The 25,317-nt window shown below is 41.5% G+C and overlaps 1 protein-coding gene across 3 annotated transcripts in view; it reads left to right on the top strand.

The window, feature by feature from the left end:
• ARHGEF7 (Rho guanine nucleotide exchange factor 7) overlaps positions 1-25,317 on the top strand; it is a 151,310-nt gene that overhangs the window by 102,292 nt on the left and 23,701 nt on the right. For all 3 annotated transcript variants that reach the window (XM_066237621.1, XM_066237619.1, XM_066237620.1), the window contains 8 exons: positions 9,202-9,324; positions 13,578-13,716; positions 14,455-14,514; positions 15,223-15,369; positions 17,445-17,531; positions 20,520-20,598; positions 20,797-20,936; positions 24,192-24,416. In XM_066237621.1, the coding sequence (XP_066093718.1) occupies positions 9,202-9,324; positions 13,578-13,716; positions 14,455-14,514; positions 15,223-15,369; positions 17,445-17,531; positions 20,520-20,598; positions 20,797-20,936; positions 24,192-24,416 (1,000 nt within the window). The remainder of the gene's footprint in view (positions 1-9,201; positions 9,325-13,577; positions 13,717-14,454; positions 14,515-15,222; positions 15,370-17,444; positions 17,532-20,519; positions 20,599-20,796; positions 20,937-24,191; positions 24,417-25,317) is intronic.

Genomic DNA, 25,317 nt, shown 5'->3' with positions numbered 1-25,317 from the left:
TTGCTTGCCCGCCATTGTGAGACTCTTGGCCCACCCTTTTCCAGCTCCACAGTTCCTTTACTGTCTGATTCCAATAGGAACCTGCATGGCCATGGCCACCGGCCTTACAACCAGAAAATTTTCTCTCTCGTTGGTTTCTGGTTTTCCTTCCAGCCTTTTCAGTGTTGGAAGTGGTAGGGGTGGCCTGCCCTCTGTGCTAGCAGTTCTCCACATTGGTGACAGTTTACCATGCTGAGAGGAGGTTTGCTCACTTTGCTCTGGCTTCGGGGTTTCATGAAGGCACTTCCTATTGGAAGGTGTGGCAAGGAAAGCTGAGTGTCAGCGTGACTAAATACTGGCTCTCAAATAAATTCATAGTTTTTGGGGTGGCGGTTTGCAGCATTTTTGGTTTGCATAAAATGACATTACTTATATGATCATAAAAAGATTAGTTTGAAAATCACTTTGCTTTTCTCTTTGTGAATGAAGATCATTTGGCAGCAGTTTGGATTGTTTGCAAGACGCCTTCACTATTGTGCACAAAACGGGAGTAACTGTTTGCTTCTCCTTTCCCACTGGTTATAGGTAATGTAGACTAAATTAGCACTTATGTAGTACATTTTGCAATACCTTTTGTGAGCCTCATGTCAGTCCTGTGAAATAGAGCAGATATTACTATCCTCACAGTATAGATTCAAAAACTGAAATTCAGGGTAGTAAAGGAATGTTAACTGTCAACAACATGGATGGTAGAGCGAGAGAGAGCACTAGGGTCCTTCATCGTAAGGAGTTTTATCTTTTCTAAAGACAGGGATTTGGGAGAGGTCTCAGGAGGATCTCAGTAGAATAGTAATCAGCTTTCCAGGTGTGTCCTTTAAGGGTATTGGTCATTGCAGCTAGTCCTGATGTCAGCCATGGCATTATCTGGTTTTGCTGCATTCCTGGGCCTGGAGCTGAAACACAACTGAGGTCTAGATGTTATCTTTAATTTGACCAAAACTCTGTCCCTGTGGTCAGTAGACCTGAGGCCTTGTTCGTAAGATTATTTGTTTGATGGGGGTCAGAACCTTATTATCCTGAGGGCTTAATGCTTAAGGGCTTCTATGGGAGTCAGAATGAAGCTATTCTCTAGCCCCCTGTTCTTTCTCTCAGGGTGCCTATCACACGACTAACGACTAAGGACATGCCAGGGGAGGGAAAGGTCAGGGGACAGTCTGAACTGCATGTCCAGCGATGTGAAAGGTCAGAGCGATCTAAACCACATGACTAGTGATATGCTAGGGGAAGAAAGGTCACCCTGGGGGTGAGGTCCCACCTACAATAATTGTTTCCCAGTTTTGACCATTGTTAAGTTACCTGGGACTTTCTGCCCTGGTGACCTCTGTACCTGGCCTATTGTTCCTACTCTGCTCATGTCTTTCTAGCTGCCTACTATATCATTAGTATGCCTTCTAGTGAGTATGTCTGACAGGCAGTTGGCCAGCCCTGGAATCACATAAGATTGGAGGTAGAGATTTGGGAGCTGTAGTGTCCTGCCCCAGGGGTGTTTGCCTCTTTATATCTTATTTTCTCATCTGTAAAATTAAAATGGGGATGGTAGCATATACTGTGAGGATTAACCAAAAGTCAGCAGGTGGTGGTGGGGGTTTGGGATTTGTTTTTCTCTGTGGAAATGCATTCTTTTTACTTTTTTTGCAACAATCTCATTCTTCCTACTTTTTGCAGCAATACCTCCCAATTCTGTTAGAGCCATTTGTAATTTAGTAATCAATAAAACCCTGATTTTGAAGGTCCCTGGGTGAATTGTTGACATCTTGAAGGAAAGGTCTCTTTCCCTTCACATTGACCTTTCCCCTCACCCTTTCAGTTCTGCGGCATTCTCTTCCGTTGGTTCTGCTCTCTGCTTGCAGACTACCATAGGACATTAAAGGAAACATACAGGGTATATAACTTTAGATATTACTATCTTCTTCTGGGCAAAACTGGTCTGTAGAAGATGATGATAAAATTGTGCTTTCTTCTCGGTTCTTTTTTTTTCTTGCCATGTTATTTTTGGAGATAGCTAACGGGCAGGTGACTAGCCATGGAATCATGTTGGAACTAGAGAACACTTCAGTGAATTCAGTGGTCTAGAAGACAACTTATTTTTAACCACCAGCTAGTTAAGACCTTATTGCCTATATCTGGAGTGGTAGAAAGCAGCAAAATATTTTTAATCTTATTCTCATCAGTTACTTGAAAGGAGTCTGTATTTATGTCAAAAAGTCAGAAGAGGTTCACTTGGAATGTGAAAGTGAAAATAACTCAGTGTTTAGGGAAGAAATGTTTGGGATGACTAACAACATTATAAATGGTCATTTTGGGAGGCAGAGTGATTGCAGTTGTAGGAATTTTCTTTTGTTTTTTTGGCCACCTTGTTTCCTTGTCTCACATGGTTGCTCTGGGCCGTTTTACCTGCTGCAGGTCTCACGGCTGTGCGGAGCCCTCTCTCCTGCTTTTTGTGGCCGCCATCCCCAGGGTCAAAGCCAGCTCTTGGCTTCTGCCTCTTATATCTGCCTTCCCAGAGCTGACCTTTTCTTTTGATTTGTGTTCCCAGTAGTTTGCTCGATATTTTTGTGCTGATCTCCTTAGAGCCCTTCAGCTCAGCTCAGCAGGAATCCTCGTCATTGTCTCTACCTTTCTTCACCCCTTGTTGGCCCCTTTTCCTCTGTCCCTATCTTAGTTAAAGATTCCACTACCCACCTGTCAGTTCTTTCTAGAAACCATGGACACCTCTCTAAGGCTTCCTTTCTTCTTGGCTGTGCCCCTGTACTACCCTTACTGCTGACACTTGCCTGGGCTTAGGTCATCTCGTCCTCCCTGTCCTTGCATGAGTCTCCTAACCAGGTTCTGGCCTCCAGTTGACCCTTGCACATCCATCTCTCCACCAGCCCAGGCTCTTTCTGAAGCGGGCCTTGTTCTTGTTCGGTCAGCATCCCACCGGGAAACTCTGGATGGCTCCCAGCTGTTTGTTCACAGCAGTGTTTATAAACCTGTCTTTGAGGTGTTTGAATAGGACATCTTGAGGGAGTGGAAGCTGGTTTAGAAGATCAGGTCCAAAGTTTTGATATTTATGGTAGTCCCTCAGGTGGGCTCTTGACCTGTGGCTTCAGACTTTTCTCCTGCCCCTTCCCCTCGTTGTGCCTTAACTCAGAGAGAAAGCCTTTACCTCTGTCCCCTGGGGAGCTGACAAATGTGGTTTCGCACCGGCTTTCCCTGCCATTCTATTCCTGTGGGTTCACCATCTTCTCTTGTTAAATCCTGCTTGTGTTTTCAGACCCAGTGAATATGTATCACTTCTTCCCTTGCATTTGTTTACATGCAAGTTTGGGTTTTATTTTAGTTGCTAACTCTTTTTCAGTGTATTGTAGACCTCAGTAGACTGAGTTCCCTTATTTATGACAAAAATCAGTTTGTTGAAGAGAATATTTTATATAAGTATTTAATGTAATTATTATAGTTAAATAAACAGTCATGATTTTGTTCAAAAGTTAATTATAAAGCTTAAGATTTAAATTTTATTTTTGTAAATACTGTTTGGACTTGTATGATAACATTTTCACAACAAAATAGTATTTGTTTTATATTATTATTAAAATACAGGTTTAAACTGGAGGATGTAGTTTATTATTTTTTGAAAGCTATCTTTTTAAACTGTCCAAATAATAGCAAGCCTGGGTGATATAGAGATATATAACTTTGGAGAGCAGACTCAGACCCAGAGCTCACTTCTCATTCTGCCTGGGCCATCCTGAGTAAGAAGTAGGGCATAGGACTGGAGCTTATCTGGAGGTGATACGGGGCTAATTGTGCACATTTGTAGAAGCAGGCACTGACCCATGTCATTCAGGTCATGGGGTTCACCTCCTGTGAGTCAGCAGAGGAAGTGGTGTCTGCAGAGACCGACTCTCTGCCCCTGGGTTGTTATTCGTTGTCACCTGGGGAGCCCCTGAGTAGCTTTTCTCATAATTTCTCTTCTTGTTTTGACTGCGTGATCATATAGAAACTTGATTTCAGAGCACATGTCCAGTGCTAGAATGTCAGACGTCTAGGAATTTAGAAAGTGATGACAAACCAGTGGCAGGTACAGGGGACATGAGCAGATGACCCAGGGAGGGAGCTCGAGAAGGCTGACTACTGGTCAGAAGAGAGCTGTGGGAGGGGGGGGGGGTCTCAGATTCTGCTCCCTTCCTGGGGCTCTGGCATCCTGGAAGTAGTTGCCCATGTTTAGGTTTTTGAGTCCCCAGAAAAGACTTGCCATGGACCATCTGCAACCATAGCTGTGGTTTTTGTGTGGCTGTGGTTTCCGAGGCCCCTGAGGCCCCTCCCTCTGTGGGGACCTGGGCTGCTTACTAGTCTCTTCTTGAAGTTGCCTGTCATTCGCAGACAGACTCTGTGGACTTCATTGAGAACAATGAAGTCTACTGAAGTTCACCCCGTTCATAGTGATGTCTTCTTGTCGATCTTAGTCGCCTCTCTGAAATCTGTAGTTAGTGAATTGTGAACGTTTTATCTAGGTAGCAATACCAAAAGGAATAAATGTGTTATGGGAGGAAATTGTTTTATCAGTTTTTGTGATTTTACAACAGTTTTTCCTAGGATTAATTATTTTCATTTAGGGAAAGGAAGAAGGCCCGTTGGGTATCTCCTTGTACTTTTTGCTGTTATTCTTATTGCAAAGACTAGAGACTGGATTGTTTGTCAGCACAACTGTTGTCAGATCATCAATAAGACCCTGTTTGTTTCAGACCATTGATAATACCGACCCACTATTAGATCTTGGTATTAGTACAGTACTACCAGGAGGCCGCAGTTGGAAGTGGCTGACAGCAACAGCCCTCTGCACCATTTGTTCTTTTGCACCTGGCCTTAACATCGTGTTGCATGCACTGCCTCTGAGAAACAACCTCTAGAAGCACAAGAGAGAGCCAGAAAGAAAATCTTCTATTTTTATTCTTGTAGTCTGCACTGTGATCTTCGTTAAGTTTTGCTTGTTTGTTCCATTGATTTAGTGATCCTAGAAGGTGTTATGTGTGAATCATGTTGGCACATGCTCTAGGTTCCAGTCTTAGGGTGACTCATGTAACCTTTCTGAGCTCCGTCTGTTTTTTTTTTTTTTTTTTTTTTTGTATTTTTCTGAAGCTGGAAACGGGGAGAGACAGTCAGACAGACTCCTGCATGTGCCCGACCGGGATCCACCTGGCACGCCCACCAGGGGTGACGCTCTGCCCACCAGGGGGCGATGCTCTGCCCCTCCGGGGTGTCGCTCTGCTGCGACCAGAGCCACTCTAGCGCCTGGGGCAGAGGCCGAGGAGCCATCCCCAGCGCCCGGGCCATCTTTGCTCCAGTGGAGCCTCGGCTGCGGGAGGGGAATAGAGAGACAGAGAGGAAGGAGTGGGGGGTGGAGAAGCAAATGGGCGCTTCTCCTATGTGCCCTGGCTGGGAATCGAACCCAGGTCCCCCGCACGCCAGACCGACGCTCTACCACTGAGCCAACCGGCCAGGGCCGAGCTCCGTCTGTTGATGCTATCTAGTGAGTATGGATTACAGAGGCTGTATAAACTGTAAAACCATTTATATGGTGATGGCAAGTATAGTGAATTCTTGTAGAGTTGGGTTGAGAGAGGTAATTAAACTCTAGGGCCAGATTTAGTGGGGCTGAATAAACAAGGAAACAAAACCTTGTGTAGTAAAAGAAACTGTTCATGTATAAGCCATACTAAAATATAACTTAATTTAATTAACTGATGGAATAAAAGAAATGAAAATCCATTGATCTAGAGTTTAGGTCCATTCTTCTTTGAATTCATCAGGGCTTGTGGTGTTGGACCACGTGGGAAGTGAAATCATAACATGGTATATGGCATAGCACTGAGCGGTGTTATAAAATCATCATAATTCATGATTCCATGTGCACATCACTGACTGTTCATCTCATGTTCATAAAACTATGTCATCCCATCACTGCAGTTACTTTCAGCCCCTCAGCTGGGCACTCAGGGTTCCCTGTTGGATCACTCCCATTCCAGGAGCCAGGTTCAGTTCTTTCACTGTGTCCCTGCGTATGAGCATCTCCTGCTCAAATGTTGGTGTGTAATAGTTTCAAAATAGATGTATGTTAGGTGTCTGGATCCTGATAGCAGGCTGTCCAGTGTGTCTCCTAGTGCAGCACCTTGCTGTGTGTGCTGACTGGTCTTCAGGTGATTTAGAGAGGATGCTGGCCTTCGTGCCCTCTCCAGGAGGGTCTGTGTCCCTCTGCACTGGCAGCAGTTTGCATCATAATAGTGAGGCACCTTCGGCTGTCTTGTATTCCCTTTATTTTTTACTTGTTTCATATTACCCAAAAAGATTGCATTCTCTTTTAAGGTAGAGAAGATTTCTTACTCTTTTAATCTTTCCCAGTGTCTAAGTAATTGAGGTTCACTTGTTAGGTCAGTGACTATTTATCTTGCAGATACACTGTGGCTAATTCCCGAAGGCTATTAGAAAACCCACTTAAGCGTTCACACTTGGAACAGTGTCAGCTAGCAGTGCAGATGCTAGTTTACTTTGACTTCAGATAAGGATAAATGAACAATAAAACCTCAGATAAGCCTGCTCAGGGCTAAATGGTTACTGCATTACGTAAATGCCATTTACAGGTGAGCCATGTTCTGTGCCAGAGTTATAGTGTGCCTTTCCTGCTCTTTTTCTCATGATAGTAATGATGATACATTGCCTTTATTTTTTATTTGATCCCCCCTCCCCCATACCTATCACTGATTTATTCCTGGCTATGTTCGTTTTTTTCAAAATATTCATATAAGGTACTTATTAATGTTATATTCTAGAAATCATTCTGGACTGGAGCCCTCTGGCTCTCATTTCTAGCCCTGCGGCATGATCTCGGGGTCTCCTCTGACGGTTAGCCTGCTGCCTTTCACCCCTCCGTGTTGGATGCTGGTGTCTTCTTCTCTTGTTGCTGCAGTTCCTCATTTTCCAGGAGTGTCCTGAGGAAAGAGTGCATGGAAGGCAGTTAGTCTGTGTTCATACTAATGTGCAGGGAGACAGACTTGTCGGAAGTTATGTCTATCCATGTGTTACGGTTCAGGTTGAGAAATCCCAGGTCATTCTAATTTTTGTCTTTTTTTTTTTTATTTTTTATTTCTGACTCTTTGTTTGACACTGGTATTTCTCCCTCAAAGGCTTTGGTGTGCTTGTTTCTAGAACTCCGGATTCCGGTGCCGATGCGTTTGCTTTGGGTCATGTTGCATCCCTCCGCCTGGCGCTTTAGCTTTCTTCCGTCTGGAGATTCCTGTCTGTCAGCCGACTTTTATTTTCATTTCTTTGATTTACTTCTGTTTATTTTGTTTGTTTTCTGTATCTGGAATTTTTATCCTGATCTGGAACTGCTTGTCCTGGTCTTCTAGTATTTTCTTTCCCATTAATCTGGGAGATTGCAGAACATTTTCCAGGTTTCCTGTTGACTTTTTCAGTTGTACTTTCGTTTTAATTTTCAGAAGCTCCTTTACTTTTGTCTTGAATGTTCTTATTTTCAAAGTGTTGATGTAAGAATGACCAAACCTGTAGAGAATTTTTATAAAAATTTATTTGAGTCAAACTGAGGATACACCTGGAGCTAATGTCCTGTCAGCAGAGACAGATGCTTTGGGGAATAACAGTTTGCAGATTTTTTTTAATACATTTGAGATTAAGGAAGAAACTCAGGAGGATTACGTGAAGATGGAGAGAGCAAGATTTGTTAACAAGATTTTGTGTCGTCTTGAGGGTGGTTATTTAAAAGTTGTGTTAACCTAGTGCACTGAAACAATGGACAGAGCTTGCTTAAGGGAAGATAAACCTTTTACTAAAAAGATACAGTTCTGGGCATGACTGCCTTCCTTGACCTGCCAGTTAGGAATTTGTGATCAGATCACTCTGTGAGGTTACTTTCCATAGAACACCCCCCCCCCCCAAACAACAACAACATCCTTTTCTTTTTTCATAGATCTATTTATTATTCTTAGGATTTACAGTTCTTTTGAATTTTCTTTTCCCTGAAGAGTAACTAGCATGATTTTCCCCCTTCGTATTCCCTTGCTTTTGTTAAATTTTTTTTTTCAAAAGTATTTGGTCATTTTATCTCTGTTTCTTACAATTAAGATTGGTGCACTAAGACACTTGACTGGAAGTGCTGACCGTGGGTTGAAACTAGTTGACTGTTTTGTTGGGGAACCCCTGGTGTTACTATATTTTGGTCACTTTTTCTCTGGGTCAGATTTCCTAGAGAGAAGAGAAGGCCGTTCTGGTCTGCTGCTTGGAAGATTGGAATCCTGTCAGTGCTCTGGGCTTCTCATGAGCAAAGGAGGAAACGTGGGCTGAGGGAGGATTGGTCAGTGTCCTTTCATGATCCCTGTTTCCTAAGGACCCCTGCTCTGTCACTGCTGGTAGGCTCCACCAGTGACCTTCTGGACCGTGGCAGTGAGTGTCTTGGCTGCCTGCAGACCTTGAGCAGCTATGCTTGCGGCCCCACTGCCAGAGGCTGGCCTGGTTGCTGGGGACTCAGGTGTGGTTTTGAAGTTGGATTTGCTGGCCCAGTTATGACTGCTTGTCATCAGCTTTTCAGCTTCCACAATTGGTTCTGATTGTCTCTTTTTCTGTTCTTTTTGTTTTTGTGAATTTGTGCCCTCTAAAGAATTAAGGCAACCGCCACTGGTGTGGATTTGGGAAGGAGAGGGGTTGGCAGATTTGCTCAAAGTCTAGTCTTCACCTGATGGGAAAGGTGGCTTTTAATTTTTTGGTATGCCTATTGTGATGCTAGTTTGGTAGAAAACCTTAGTAACCAAATACCACATTTTATAATTCTTGTTTTTGTAAAATGTAAGGTGTTAGGACATCTGTTTTCCTCTCTGCCCAGAGAAGCCTGGGCTTACGGGTTTGTAGGTCTGCTGTGCACAGGTCCTGGCGTCTGGATGCTGGAGAAATGGCTGGGGGTTAGTTCACTGTTCTGTAGCAGAGCAGCTTTCAAGGTAGGTACTTTTCCCTGTGGTGTGCTATGAACACACATCCTCTGCGATCTGGATACTTTGTTTTCATAGAGGTGGTACACAAGGAGGTCTTTCTTACTGAAAATAGTCTGTTACTTAGCAATTTTCCTTCTGTCTGTAAAATTTAGGATTATTTCCTTGTGTTGCATGTCTCCAGGTTGCCTGAAGCTCAGCAGAGAGTTGGAGGCTGCTTTTTAAATCTGATGCCACAAATGAAAACCTTGTACCTTGCGTATTGTGCCAATCACCCATCTGCAGTGAATGTTCTCACAGAGCACAGGTGGGTTTACTTACACTTCTTACTTTAAAGTAAAGGACTTCTCCAGGTACCCTCCTAAACAATGCTGATATTCACTTGATTATTCAAGAGTGAAAATTTTAATTGCCCCTTAAAAAATTAGTGCCTGTAAAGGGCTAGTAAAAAGTCTTTGAAGTTCATATATTTTTCCATGTCTCCCCTTCGGCCTGGAGTGCTTTGGAGAATGGGTAGGAGGAGCCTAGGGAGTATTCTGGGATGTGGCCGCAAGCTACACCCAAGCTGCCAGAACCACTTTCTCCATAAAACTGGAAGTCATGAGGATTAGGTTTGCTGTAAGAGAAAATGTGCCATTTATAATTAGGACTGGGTTTTATAGGTATATTGAACATTAAATTGGAGATCATTAGCTTTAGCTTTTCAACCTGAAACAAGATTAAAACACATGAAACAGAATGTACAAATTTTCTGCTAGTTTGTGAAGAAAAGGCTGTGATGTTTCCAGAGTATTGTAAGGAGACTCACGAACGTTGCAGTCATTCGATATTAGAGAGTGCAGAGGCACAACTCTTTATTAGTAAGTGTTTCAGAAAAATGTTTATGGTTTCTTTTGAAAACGGTTCAAAAGTTTTTAAACCACAAATGGAAAAATAGTTTTAGTAGCATCAAGATAAATGCCACTGTGCTGCTAATTATAATATTAAGCTTCATCTTATTATAAGTCAGTATTTCAACTTAAAACTTAGAAACTCTTTTGGTAAGCAAGCACTGCTGAGCCGTTTAGAGACTGAGATGAGGTTCAGTGTAGTGTCCCAGTGAGTATGGAAGTGGTGGCAAGGCTTCTGGATCAGTCAGAACTGGTTTGAGCCCTGACTGTGGATTTTAAGTAGGTGGGTCTGGGTCACCTCACATCTCTAGAAGTGCCTGTTGCAAAGGGTTATTGTAATGTAAGCAAAACATGTGTAAATTGATCCAACGTGAGTGAACATGATAAATGCCCTAAAATGAAGCAGCATCTTTGACATGGTGATGATTAGGATGTACAGTGTCCAACAGAAACAAAACATCCAGAGGCCTGCTCTCCACCCCACCCTGCACCTCGCCCTCTCTCCCATTTCCAGGAGGGCGGGCTGAGTCAGCATGCACCTTTCTGAAACCAGGAAGCATGCATTCAGTTATGCTCTCTGCTGTCTATTCCTGGGAATTAAAAATTAAATGAAATTTCTACAAAAGTGAAATGCAAGAATTAAATTTGTGTTTCTGAAAAATTTTAAAGGAATTGTTGATTCAGTGATAGGGGAGATAAACAGAAAGCAAATACAATGTTAGGGCAAAATTATAATCTTTTTTATCTTTGCTCTCCTCTTCCCTCTTTTTTTGGGGGGAGGATTGAGTCTCTGAGATTGGGTTGGAAGTATGGAAGCGGCTGAACAATTTTAAGGAAAGATTCTAACTAAATGTTTTTCCCATAAAAGTGAGAATCTGTCCTGAAGATGATATTTAAAGCAAATTCAGACTGTTAGTTTCCTAAATAATAGTTTTAAGGGAAATGCTTGGAAGTATGTGCTGTTTATCCTCTCTTCTGTACTATTACTTTAATGACTGTCATAGCTGAAATGTAGGTGTAGCGTTTTCCCAAAATAACAGGGAAAGAATACAGATAACTTCCTGAATGGGTAAACTGTGCCTCCTCCATGTGCCTTGTCCGAGTTGGGAAGTGGGTGGACTGAGGTCACACTGTGGGAGTGTGAGCCTTCAGAGAGGACGCCCAGGATGCACTGCCTGTGTGTCCTGGGGTTCCTGAGCAGCGAGAGTACCCACTCTGTTCACAGGTCAGACCGCACTTCTGAAGTGTTAAGTCCATGAATTGAAATGAAGAGCACAGTTGTCTGGTAGCTTCTGTCAGCATTCACCATTTTTCGTCTGGGCTCTTAACTTGCAACCTCTTCCCTGTTTCTCTACATTTGATGAAGTCTTAAGAGCTGTCACACTTATGAGTAGATTAGTCTTGTGTTTGTGCTTGAATATGTTACTTAAAGGATTGATTTAAATTTAGTGTTTTGAAGTGCTAAAGTCTTATTTGTGATCTTACTGGGTTAAATTCTGAGGGTGAATCTTGTGAACGCATTTATAGAGCCACCAATTGTAGAATGCACTGATATGTACCTTTTGCATTATACTACAGTAGACATCATATGTTCATGGCTGTCTATTTTGAATGAATTATGGGTTATATAATTTAGTCTGTAAAATGAGTTTTGTTGTTTCCAGAGCTTTAATCATTACTTTTTGCTTGGCTACATGATAATTCTCCTTACTTGTGTTCCTTTTATTGTCTTCTTGCAGCCCACAGTGTCATTTCAGTAAACACAGAGGAGAGACACTGTGTAAGGATTGCTCACATCAGTAGAGTTAAGCTGAAAGAGCCATGGTTTTGTCAAAATAGCTGTAACCAACTGTTTTGTTTTATTGTGCTAAATTTAAAAAATACCTAAAAAAATGAAACAGTGCTTTATAAAGATTTATAAAGTTCTGTTTCTTAACTGTACATGTTCTGGCATTACAAAATGTCATGTGTATATTAATAGAAGTTACTTCTGCTTGCAAAAGAATTTCACTTTTAAGTTGAAGGGGATTTTTGGGGGATGGTGTAATAAGGATAACTTTCTTAGTTATGTTAATTCTTCTCTGCTTTAACTATAGTTATGAAACTTAAAATATAATCCTGAAAAATCAGAAGTGACATGAATAGACTTTTCTGTGACTTTTCTTGTGATAGAAAAGGCCCCGTATGGATTATATTAAAAGGAGTTGAAATATATTTCTAGTATCATAATGTTTCATTTTTATGAGACTGTGTTTGACCATATGTTTAATGTTTAAAGAAATGCATATAAAATATAAATTGCTTCTTCTTCAATCCATTACTCCACTCATGCCTTAGGAATTGACAGAGTGAGTGATTTGAGGAGGAGTGCTTCTGAGGCATGTGGGGAGAGCACGATGAGTGTGAAAGAACTGGGGTGTTGTCAGAGGGGCCAGACCAGACGTGTCTGCCCAGACTCCGGTCCCTCTCGGTTCAGCCAGCCTCCCAGCAGTGAGAGCAGAGACAGCGGCCTTCACTGGACATCCTCATCTGTAAACATGCATTATAATACTTGTGTCACAGGCCCAAAGTGATGTTGACAAGAATCATGTACAGAAGGAAGCCTTTGCTCTGATGCCCAGTACAGAGTGCTTGTCCCATAGTGGCACTCTCTTCTGTCTTTTTTCTGATTGTGTGGTCTGCTCTTCTCACTTCTGCCTGAGCTCAGTGGAGCGCGGCTGGGGATGGTGAGGGAGGTGAGAATCCTTCTTGGAGCACTCTTGATGTATCTACCTATCTGTTGTGGGAAGAAGTCAATGCTGAGGAAGGGAAAGGGCAAGCTGATGATAAAACTGAACAAACAGGTACTTCAGGAAATTGCCTCTGGCTTTTAAATCACCATGACCTCTGGGTAAACACTATAGACTAATCCACAACAAGGTTCTGAAATATTGCTGTTCTTGGTTTCAGTAATCCCAGCCCTATGATTTTCCTAGGAAAGCCATTCTTAGAAAGCACAAAGTTATATATGCAAAGAAACTGAATTGTGTGTTGGTTTTGAAAGCAAGCGTGCGTGCACACACACACAACCCTAGAAGTAGTGTGACAGCTTCTATGATAACATTTTATTAGGAAAAAATTATTTTTGTATGTGAGAGAGAGGGACAGACAGGGACAAACAGGAATGGAAACAGATGAGAAGCATCAACTCATAGTTGTGGCACCTTAGTTGTTCATTGATTGCTTTCTCATATGTGTCTTGACTGGGGGGCCCCAGCTGAGCCAGTGACCCCTTGCTCAAGCCGGTGACTTTGGGCTTCCAATCAACCTTTGAGCTCAAGCTGGAAACCTCATGCTCAAGTTGGTGAGCCTGTGCTCAAGCCGGTGACCTCGGGACTTCAAACCTGGGTCCTCAGTGTCCCAGGCCGACGCTCTGTACATTGTACCAGCACCTGGTCAGGCAGTTTTTGTTCTTAATGAAAGAGGTAACATGAACCTTCTGGGGGTTCCCCTGTGGTCTTTTGAAATAACCAGCACATGTTTGGCTAGAAAAGCTGTGGTTTTAACAATATTAAAGATATCCTGTTATGTTTTGTGTTCTTGGTAGTTGCTGGTGGGGGAAGAGGGCATGATCACACTGAATTCTTACAGTGGTATCTTCTTCTTTTCTTGCTGGCCGCTTGTTGCTCAGTGAGGAGTTGGGAGAATTCATGGAGATGAAAGGTGCCAACAGTCCAGGGATTCTCGTGTTGACCACTGGCCTCAGCAAACCATTCATGCGCCTGGATAAATACCCCACTCTGCTCAAGGAGCTCGAGAGGCACATGGAGGTACTGCTTATTACGTGTCTGTCACTCGGAATCTGTTAGCCACTGTCAAAGAAGTTACTAATGACTTAATTTATGGGCCAGAACCTACAAAACGTTTACTGGGTTTTTTTTTAATTCAGTGGGTTTTCAAAATGATTTTGTTAAATATTAAGATTTTCCCCCTTATCATAGCTTATCTCCTCTTTCACCCACTGCTGCTGATAGAAGAAGTTCCAAAGATAGAAAATACTCATAGCACTGAGGAGTCCTATCAGGGACATTTAGCTGCAAATATCAAATGTATAAGTTGTAGAGAATCTGTTAAAAGCATAAATTAATTAAAGATGTATATATATTTATCTTATTTCTGAATAACTGGCTGTGGGGCCTTGTAGAAATTTGGGTTCAAGTTATTGGCTAGGGTTGGGTGAACTTTTTCTGTGAAGGGCAGGCCATTGGTCTTCTCCTTAACTGCACACCTGCTGCCAAGCAGCAGAGGCTGGATGTAGGTAGTGGGCACGGTGTGTGCCGTCTTCATTCGCCACAGCAAGTGTAGTTTCCCTGCCTCCAGCTCTGGACTTCTCTCGTCCAAATTACTGTTTCCCCTGAGTCTGCTGGCTCCATGATTCCCTTAAGGAATAAGAGGTGGTGCTTTATTGCTGGGAAAAGAATTGGAAGATTCAGGCTGGCCTATGGATAGTGCCTTTTTATAAAAAAGCTTTATTATGAAACCTAATGGTGTGTTTCTTTTATTCAAAGGATTATCATCCAGATAGACAAGATATTCAAAAATCCATGACTGCCTTCAAAAACCTTTCAGTAAGTGATTAAGCGTATTATGGAGTATTTTCTCAGATATTTTGGCAATTGAATGTAGAAATATTGTTTATCAGGTAAAAATGTTAGATGGTAAAATAATTACTTTTGAAGTATAATTCAGGTTTACTGTGATGAAAAAAGAATAATTATACATGTACTAGTTATTCCATGGCTGATAAATTTTCCTGCTTTTACTAGACTTTGGATACTAGAACAATGAAATGATGATTATTTACATTTTAAAAAGACACCACATAATGATACTATAGCTGCTTGGAAATGATTTGAATATGTTTTTAACCTCTAGTGTCCTTAGTGATAGGGTGTGAAAACAATACTAGTGGCTCCATTTAATGTTCTGTCATGTCCTACTGCTTGCATTTCTGAGATACAGTCCTTATTTATAGCATAACTGGTACTGCTTTTTCCCTCCCTCTTCTCAGTCTTCTATGTTGGCAGATAGTACTGAAATCAGAAGACATTTTTCTTGTCCAGTCTACATCTTTTCTTCTACAAAGTGGCAAGATCTGCTATATTTTCCTCAGTGATTCTTATTCCACAGCAGATTGTTTTGCCTCTCTTGATTCCATACCTGTGAATTAAGCACATCATTCAGTAGATTACCTGTCTTAAGAAGTAGGAACAAAGCAACATGGCCAAAACTTACGATTCTGGGGGCTTTTAATAGTGTTCTCCTGTATCCCTCAGGCCCAGTGTCAAGACGTACGGAAAAGGAAAGAGCTGGAGCTGCAGATCCTGACGGAAGCCATCCGGAGCTGGGAGGGAGATGACATTAAGACTCTGGGCAGCGTCATTTACATGTCCCAGGTCATGATTCAGTGTGCCGGCAGTGAGGTATGGCAGTGCATGTGTGTGCCGTGACAGTTTCTGTCCCACTGTGCAGAGTAGATGAGAGGGGACGCCAGCCATGTGCTCTTGGACTTTGTTCCTCTGCTAGTCTCTCCGTTGTTTTCCCTGAAACCACTAAAATGCCTTGGATAAAAACTAAGAGCTGAACGTAACTTGCATTAAATATGATTTATGTTTGCCTGACCAGGTGGTGGCTCAGTGGATAGAGCGTTGGACTGGGATGCAGAAGACCCAGATTCGAAACCCCAGGGTCGCCAGCTTGAGCACGGCTCATCTGGTTTGAGCAAGGCTCACCAACTTGAGTCCAAGGTCACTGGCTTGAGCAAGGGGTCACTCGGTCTGCTGCAGCCCCCCAGTGAAGGCACATATGAGAAAGCAGTCAATGAACAGCTAGGTGCCGCAACAAAGAATTGATGCTTCTCATCTCTCTCCCTTCCTGTCTTTGTCTGTCCCTATCTGTCCCTCTCTCTGTCTCTTTGTCACAAAAAAAAGTGATTTATGTTTTATGAATGCTTTTTTAGTTTACTCAGTGACAGTTAAGATTATAAATACTTCAGAATGTTATATTTTTCTAATTGTAAAATTCAAAATTTTAAAGGAATATGAAATGACAACTTTTTAGTAGGCCTTGTATCTTATAATTTATCTACCTTTTGCGATTGCCAAATATAAAAATAGTTTCATGTATGTTAGAAAGGCTTAGGTGATTGTGGACTACTTGATCAGTTAGATGCAGTGAAGAGCAGTTATGATCAAAGTTTGTATCGATATCAACGAGGAGATGGGGTCCAAACAGGACTTTAGATCCCTCACTAGGAGTCCAGTTTTGCATATGTCTGCCACAGAGTAGTATGTACCTCTCTGGCCAAGGGCTTCTTACCAACACTGCTATTCTAGAAAATCTGCTGGTTTTTTTTGTTTTTTTTTTTTTTTAATTTTATTTTTTTAATGGGGTGACATCAATAAATCAGGATACATATATTCAAAGATAACAAGTCCAGGGTATCTTGTCGTTCAATCATGTTGCATACCCATCACCCAAAGTCAGATTGTCCTCCGTCACCCTCTATCTTGTTCTCTCTGTGCCCCTCCCCCTCCCCCTTTCCCTCTCCCATTCCCCCCCCCCCATAACCACCACACCCTTATCAATGTCTCTCAGTTTCACTTTTATGTCCCACCTACGTATGGAATAATGCAGTTCCTGGTTTTTTCTGATTTACTTATTTCGCTTCGTATCATGTTATCAAGATCCCACCATTTTGCTGTAAATGTTCCGATGTCATCATTTCTTATGGCTGAGTAGTATTCCATAGTGTATATGTGCCACATCTTCTTAATCCAGTCATCTATTGACGGGCTTTTTGGTTGTTTCCATGTCCTGGCCACTGTGAACAATGCTGCAATAAACATGGGGCTGCATGTGTCTTTACGTATCAATGTTTCTGAGTTTTGGGGGTATATACCCAGTAGAGGGATTGCTGGGTCATAAGGTAGTTTTATTTTCAGTTTTTTGAGGAACCACCATACTTTCTTCCATAATGGTTGTACTACTTTACATTCCCACCAACAGTGTATGAGGGTTCCTTTTTCTCCACAGCCTCTCCAACATTTGCTATTACCTGTCTTGCTAATAATAGCTAATCGAACAGGTGTGAGGTGGTATCTCATTGCCGTTTTGGGAAATCTGCTGTTTTTAATGGTTAGATCATTATACTTTTCTATTATGTATACTAATTGGCATTTGCTTATGGGAACCACAGCTACCTTACAGGTTTGGTTTAAGTGAAAGATGAACCATATTCTTGTGGTATCCCCAGACAGTGAAAATTGGGCACTTTGTGTTTTAATATTCACAAAAGTTACATGTTTATTGGGTCACAAAGCTTGCACCTCTTTTACATGGGCTACTTGTGAGTCTAAGAATTCATTGTATTTTAGTAGAGAGAAATGCTTAAGCAGGAAATACAGTATTATGTTTAATAGACTTAATTTACATATTCTCACATCTGTAAGTATATGTTTTAAAAAAATTATGTGGATTTGTTTGTTCTTTTACTTAGGAAAAAAATGAAAGATATCTTCTACTCTTCCCAAATATTTTGCTAATGTTATCTGCCAGTCCCAGGATGAGTGGTTTTATCTATCAGGTAAAACACATTTTAAATTTATATTTTAGTGTTTAGTGTGGATTTGAGAATCATTTCCATGCATATTTTGAATTTTTTCATTAAATACTACCTATATCTATTTTTGTGTTGTATGTCGTATTATGTGTATATTGTCATACATTCAATTATGTACACATAGCTACTGTCTGTATATTTTACTGTCATTGTACAAATATCCTTGTATTAATCCTAAGCAAAAAAAAAGAAGGAAACAAATGAAATTTATAGATTGATCTCCTAAGGACACAGATACTATGGTACAAGGACAGCTCTTTCACCTTCTTTTCCTGGTCATCGTGGTGCCATCGTGGTGCCACTGTGGCTGGGTTCAGTGGGACAGTGCCTCAGGCTGAGATGTGTCATCAGCAGGATAGCACTGGAAGAGATATTGATAGATGTCAGGTGATGTAAGTAGTACTGAATGCTCTTTCAACCTCTTTATATTTAATAATTTCACTGATTTTCTTTGAGATTGAGAGCTGATTTAAAAAGAAAATGCCAGGGGATATCATTTCTGGGTTTTTTTGTACAGTTGTCCCCTGGTGTTTGCAAGTAACTGGTTCCACGACTACTCTCAGATATCAAAATGCATGATGCTGCTCCAGTGTTATAAAAAATGAAATAGAACAATGCATATAGTTACCCCCCACCCCCCAGCTCAAATTTTTAGTCATGGATGGAAAATACTGTTTTTGATCTGCAGTTGGTTGAATCTGTGGATGTGAAACTTAATGGATATGGAGGTCTGACTATAATTTAAAATGGCAGTATTAAGTAGATTGTGTTTTCTCTGTATGTCCAGTAGGTGCTTCTGGGAAGGTTTTATTACCTTTTTTCTGTGTAGTTACAGAAGCTAATGTATGTAAAGGCCTAGCTGATCACCGGATACTGCTTCAAGAGAAGTCTCCACTTTGTTTTTTGAGTTGCATTTCTTCAGAACATAATGTATTGTTTTGTATTGACCTCCACAAGCACACTCGAGAATCCTGAGTCAAAAGTGTCTACAGCTTGTTTGTATCTCCAGAGAGCGTTGTCTGCCATCCAAAGGTGCTACCATCACACAGTTATTCCAGAAGGAGCACTGTAAAATTGATAAAGCAAATATATATGGGAAAATCCAGACAAAAATGCCTCTTAATTTGTAAGGTGGCTTCTGAGCAGATGTCTGTGGCTGAGTTAGCAACTTGGGTTCCCTGTAACTGGCAGCTCCTGCTTTGTTAAATGACCCCGATAAACGTAAAGCTGAGTCCTTTTTTGCCAACACTTCTGGCTTCATGATTTATACCTCAAGAGGCTGAGATGGGGCTCTGCTCTGACCTGAGGAAGTAAAGATTGCCCTCTGGTTCAGGTCAGGCCCCTAGTGTCAAGGCTGGTGCATTTGCTAGGATGTTGGCATTGATGTGCCAACATTGATGTTGGCATGATGTGGCATTCATGTAACCAATAGGACCTTTTTTCCCACTCTGCACAATTTTCAGGGAAGTAATCTCTGATTGCTGTGACCTGTGTATTGTGAATATTTATTTCTGGCTTTGAGAAACATTAAAAAATATTAATTTAGCAACAACCAGAACATTCTGTTCCTTGGTGTTGATTGTTAGCTTAAATATAGTCACACAGCTTTATTTCTGTAGAACTTCTCAAAACTACTAAAATACTTCTCTGCATTATGAATCTTGGAAAGGAGTGTGCAGTATGTAGTGGTTTTTCAATTCATTTGACCACAGAAGAACCCAAGCACTGTCTAAAGTCCCACCTACTGAACAACATGACTAGCTTTCTCAGCCTGGGCGCTGTATCATTCCAGTCCCTTGTGCTATAGGATGTTCAGTAGCACCTCTGGCCTTTTTCACTATAGGTATCAGGAGCACCATCATCTCTGTGACTTTGCCAGTATCTTCTGCAGGGCAGCCCTTTCCCCTTATCTTGCTGAGACTGCTGCTTTTGGAGGTGCTGAGAGAGTTCTGTGCAGGCAGCTTGGCCTTAAACACCAATAGACTTTTCTTCAAGACTTGGTTGGTCACCAGGTCCCATGGTGTATTCATGGAGACATTTGGTCCATGCCATCCCATCTACCTAAGTCTGTGTGCCGTGACCAGCTAGGCTACCCAGGCAGTAAGGGTTCTCAGTGGCCATATAGTCATAGCCCAGTCATTGGACCAATCAACCATGATAACTTTTTATGTATCAATCCTGTAAACCAAAAGGAAAAATTAATGGTATGGGCTGGATAAACCCAGGGTTTTTTTCTTAAGGGTGGTGTTTTTGACAGCTCCAAATTTCAAGGACCTTTTGGTGGGAATGAAGTGTCTCAGTGGACATTTTGGGTAGCACCAAATGTCCTACAAGGCTGTTGCAGTCCTTTTCTGGTATATCTCCAGTGACATTTTCCGTTTCTGTTCCCAAGTCCTCCCCTTTCAGAAGGGATAGGTTGGCTGCCATCTTTCTGCATTTTGTGCAGTGCTAGGCACAACTACCGACTTCCTGTCTGGTAGACAACCAAGTATAACTGTTGTACAGTTTCTCAGGCTCCAATTTTCCCCTTATTTTGCTTCAAACATGGAACTGTCTCGGCATTTCTTTTTGAAGCAAATCAGTGTTTCCTTTCCATAAACATGTTATTTAAAATAGCTACAATAGATTGTTTTTTTAAAAAAATCATAATATATAATGTTTTTGTGTCCTCATGTTTATGTATAGAGTAACTCATCAGTTGTAATTTATTTGTGTTCTGCATAGTTTGCTGTTCTTTTATGCTGGCTCAATTTCTTCGTTATAACATTATGATTACTTATTTGAAATAGAGGTTTTTATAATATACTTGCATCTGGTACAAGCAAAACAGCTTTTATGGTTTACAAATACAGTTCCTCTGCCATTTCTGAACTCATTTAGTATTTGATAACGGTACCTTCTTTATTAGAAAAGCACTAATTGTGTTTTTTTGTGGGGGGGGTCTTTTTTTAGGGAAAGCTACCAACGACAGGAATGACAATCACAAAGCTTGAGGACAGTGAAAATCATAGAAATGCGTTTGAAATATCAGGTGACAGGCAACAACTCTGTGGATTCTATCTGTCATGGTGATGAGAGGCAGCTTATAATCTGTGTGCAGATTCTTGCTCGACTACTTCAGAAGGCTGATGTTTAAGCGTTGTTGAATTATACTCTGTGTGTGTGTGTGTGCATGTGTGTCCTTTCTCCCTGTTTTCCCATTTCAGCTTGTTTTTCTCCTCTCTTCTAGGGAGTATGATTGAGCGGATATTAGTATCATGCAACAACCAGCAGGATCTCCATGAGTGGGTGGACCATCTACAGAAGCAAACAAAAGTCACATCTATCAGCAACCCCCCCATTAAGCCTCATTCTGTGCCATCTCATACTGTAAGGACCCCCATACTTCTGACTACAAACACCAGAGTCAGCTTTTGGTTCACTTGTCAGCAAGTGATCAAGTAATTTAAAGCATAGTCAATATTTGGATCAAGAACACACATACTTATTTACCTTTTATTTCTCTGCAAATATTTGCTCATCTCCATTGATTAGTGAATAGCTTCAATGATCACTTTGGTAGAGCAGCTCTAAGTTGTGCTTTGTTACATACAGTTCAGTGCCACTTGGGCAAGGAGGCTGCTTCTGTGCTCAACGTGGTCCTCGAATACTAATTTACTGGGGATTTTCAATTGAAACTTCAAGACCATCTGCTCCATTGTTGTTGTTTTTTTCTGAGAATTTTAACTGTATTTGTTGTTTTATTAAAAAAAAACACCCACAACTATTATGATTTTGAAAAGGACCAGTCTTGTTGAAAGTATTAAAATATAATTTTTGACTTAGAATTTTGATTTTAAGAAATTTACTTTTACTTAGAAAAAAGAAAAACTCAACAGCTCAGCTCAGTGTTTTAGATAAAGTACTTGTATTTCTGAATAGATCAGAAACAAAGTGTTAGTATTTAAAACTTCTCTTTTTTGTGTTTTTTTAAATCATTTGTTATCTTTATCAAACAGTATTGAAGAACCAGGCACACCTTTTTACTAATGACATAGCATTTCCAGTTGTTAGGTTTTCTGACATACAGTTAGATTGTTAAGATTTTTATTAGGACTTTTCCTATCCTGTCACTTTTGTGTTCGTTATCCTTAGCGTTCAAGGTTTAGCCCAGCAGGTGTGGTGTAGGATAACACTCTGATCAGAGTATCGTCTGACTTAAAATCTCGCAGCAGTTTGGAGGCTTAAACTACTCATTTGCTATAGCTGATGTTTCATTTTGAATGGCTCTGCCATTTATAACTTCCCCATACTTTAAAAAATACTAAAGATGTTTAGCTTTCATGATACCAAATTTATTCCAAAGACATATGTGTGTTTATAAAGAACATGTGTGTTTATAAAGAAAAATAGAAGTGCCTTTTCATTCAGATTGTCTGTGACAATCCCAAACTAAACTTTATAAAATTTCATACCAGATAGAAGCTTGTTCCATGTCACCCGGTGGCAAAGGAAACACCTCATCAGCAGGGAGTTCTAGGTCCCCACTGTGTGGAGGGCACTGTTTTTCGTGTACAGGCTTTTGAAATGTGCTGCTTTCTCTGGGAGCTTCTTTGCTTCTTGGGGAATTGTCTTCTCCCTGTAACGTGGCTGTATAATACTCTAATTTTAGCACAAAGCGTAACTCTTTTGACTCTTTCAAGTAAGGACAAACACCACCAAATGTTGCTTCTTACTGCATTATTGCTAGAAGGGATGTTTTACATAATTTTTTCCTTTTGTAAATTAATTAGTTTGAAAAAAATTAGTAGTAGCTGTGCAGCATATTCTAAAACACTCATGTACACACCAGGACAGGCATGTGGTTCCTTCAGGAAGTTGATCCTTCTGTTCTTGAATATCATGGTATAAGCTGTGGTTCCTTCTTCTAAGCATGTGTGTCAGGTACTGTTCAGTTCCTGTTCACACATTCTTTCTAACAATGGCCTTACTCAGGATTTCAGCTCATAGGACCATCAGCTGTATATCCTGTGAAGCATGCTTTATTGCTTTGGGTTAAGTTGAGGTCATTAACTAATGTTGAATTACTTAATTTATTTAACATTTTCTCATTTAATTGTCAATGTGATGGTTTGTTTTTTTTTTTTTTGTTTTTTGTTTTTTGGTTTTTTTTTTTAGATTTTATTTATTCATTATAGAGAGGAGAGAGAGAGAGAGAGAGAGAGAGAAGGGGGGAGGAGCAGGAAGCATATGTGCCTTGACCAGGCTAGCCCAGGGTTTCGAACTGGCAACCTCAGTGTTTCCAGGTTGACACTTTATCCACTGCGCCACCACAGGTCAGGCAATGTGATGGGTTTTTCCAGAAATATAAACCCCATTAATGTCTTCTGAAAAATTAAATTTTTATTTTTAGCGAGAGAGAAATTAAATTTTTATTTTTATTTTTAGAGAGACACAGGTAGGGAGAGAGATGAGAAGCCTCACATTGGAGTTGTGGCACTTAGTTGTCCACTGATTGCTTCTGATATGTGCCTTGACTGGGGGGCTTAGGCCAAGCCAGCGCCCTTTACTGTAGCCAGCAACCTTGGGGTTCAAACCGGCAACCCCACGCTTAAGCTGGTAAGCCCGTGCGCAAGTTCACGCTCAAGCTGGTGAGCTTGGGGTTTTGAACCTGGTACCTGAGTGTCCCAAGTCATTGCTCTATTCACTGTAGTACCACTAGTCAGGGAGAAATTAGATTTCTATAACTGTTTTAATTAAAGCTAATTTTTCTGAGAAATAACTTCTTTTATTCCAGGGAGTGGCAAAAAATATAAAGAAAAAGTAAATGTTTTCAGTTTTACAGGCAATATGGTCTCTGTTGCAATTATACTTTACTTTGCCTTTTTTTTTTTTTTTTTTTGTATTTTTCTGAAGCTGGAAATGGGGAGAGACAGTCAGACAGACTCCCGCATGCGCCCGACCGGGATCCACCCAGCACGCCCACCAGGGGGCGACGCTCTGCCCACCAGGGGGCGATGCTCTGCCTCTCCGGGGCGTCGCTCTGCCGTGACCAGAGCCACTCCAGCTCCTGGGGCAGAGGCCAAGGAGCCATGCCCAGTGCCCGGGCCATCTTTGCTCCAATGGAGCCTCAGCTGTGGGAGGGGAAGAGAGACAGAGAAGGCAGCTGTCAACAGAAATGGGCCTGGCTGTGTCACTTTTTTGTTAATCAAAAACTGGAGTTAGGTCCTAGCTTAACCCACCTCTAAAGCACAGGGCACTAATATTCAACTGGTGAGCATTACCTTTCCCCATAACCACACCCCTAGTACAAGAATGTCTATTCTTTTATAAAATTCTGATGTCTGTATTAAATAAAATACGTTTTTGCAACTGTTGCTCCATGGTAAATAAAAGTAGCAGTGGAATGTGCAGGCGGTAGGCCGTCAGCATGCTGCCTCCTGACCCACGCTTTGTTGCAGCCTGGAGCAGAACTGTGGAGGCACTCAGTATCCCACTGCTTGGAGGCAGAGATGCAGGAGAATTGATAACCTGGGGGTTATATCACTGGGTACATTTTAAAAACAGTGAAAGTAAGTGTATTTGATCAAGGTTTCTTTGGTGAATGTTCTATTTCTTCACTTTCTTGTTTTTTCCCATGGGCAGCTCCCCTCCCATTCAATCACCCCATCCAGCAAGCATGCAGATAGCAAGCCGGTGCCACTGACGCCCGCCTACCACACGCTACCCCACCCTTCCCACCACGGCACACCACACACAACCATCAACTGGGGACCCCTGGAGCCTCCAAAGACCCCGAAGCCATGGAGCCTGAGCTGTCTGCGACCTGCACCCCCCCTCCGGCCCTCAGCTGCTCTCTGCTACAAGGAGGTGAGGTCTAAGCAAAAGTGCGCATGACTTGGGCATTTCAGTGAATTCAGAAATATGAAAAATCACGTGTCTAGTTGTGACATAAAAAATATAGATCTTTGAATTGTGAAGGGCCTGCCTTTCTTCTTCTGTCATTTCCTGATGTTTAGGGGCTTAGGAGGGTTAAGGGAACCCTTGGGGGCAGGGGGAGACTAATATAGCATTGGGCCCTCTCTGTGCCATTCACGGGGGCTTTTCTGTGCTTGCCAGGGCCCGGCCATGAGCAATTAGAAGGCTTCACATGGGCTTTCTCGGAACCTCTAGCTGTGCTGAAATTATTTTCAGCTTCCATTGTGATGTGTCTCGCCTTATCTGTGCATCCTGTTCTGCTGTGTTTTATAACTCTTGCAAATTTGAGATCTTGCCCAGGAGCCCTACGTTTATAAATAAAAGTGGAGGGTGATTAAGACAGCTCTTCTCTCTTGCACTTTGCTTCTTTCCATTCTAATCTAGTGTTTCTCTATGTATTATGTGCAGTTAAAATGTGATGATTCCCACCCCTAAATGTGGTAACAAGTTTCCTACACTTTCATACTAGGTTATAAACCTGCTTTGATGAGGAAAGGAAGTATCCTGAAAACTTAAATTCTGAGAAATACTAGCACTTGAGGAAGCTTGGTAAATGAAAAGATGAGTGTGGTTATCACGAGCATGAGTGGCATGAATGAGTGTGGTTATCATAAGTATGAACTTAAGTGTGAGTTGGGAGTTTGGTTGCTGTGAATGTGAATATGGTTACTGTGAGTGTAAGTGTGGTTATTGTATGAGCATGAGTATTGGTATGATTATTATAAGTGAGAATATGGTTGTTAGGATGTTAGGAGTGTCAGTGTGGTTATAATGAGAGTGAGCATGGTTATTG

The sequence above is a fragment of the Saccopteryx bilineata genome, chromosome 6 (genome assembly GCF_036850765.1).
Source record: "Saccopteryx bilineata isolate mSacBil1 chromosome 6, mSacBil1_pri_phased_curated, whole genome shotgun sequence".
NCBI classification, from domain to species: domain Eukaryota; kingdom Metazoa; phylum Chordata; class Mammalia; order Chiroptera; family Emballonuridae; genus Saccopteryx; species Saccopteryx bilineata.
This window is presented reverse-complemented; position numbering and strand designations above follow the sequence as displayed.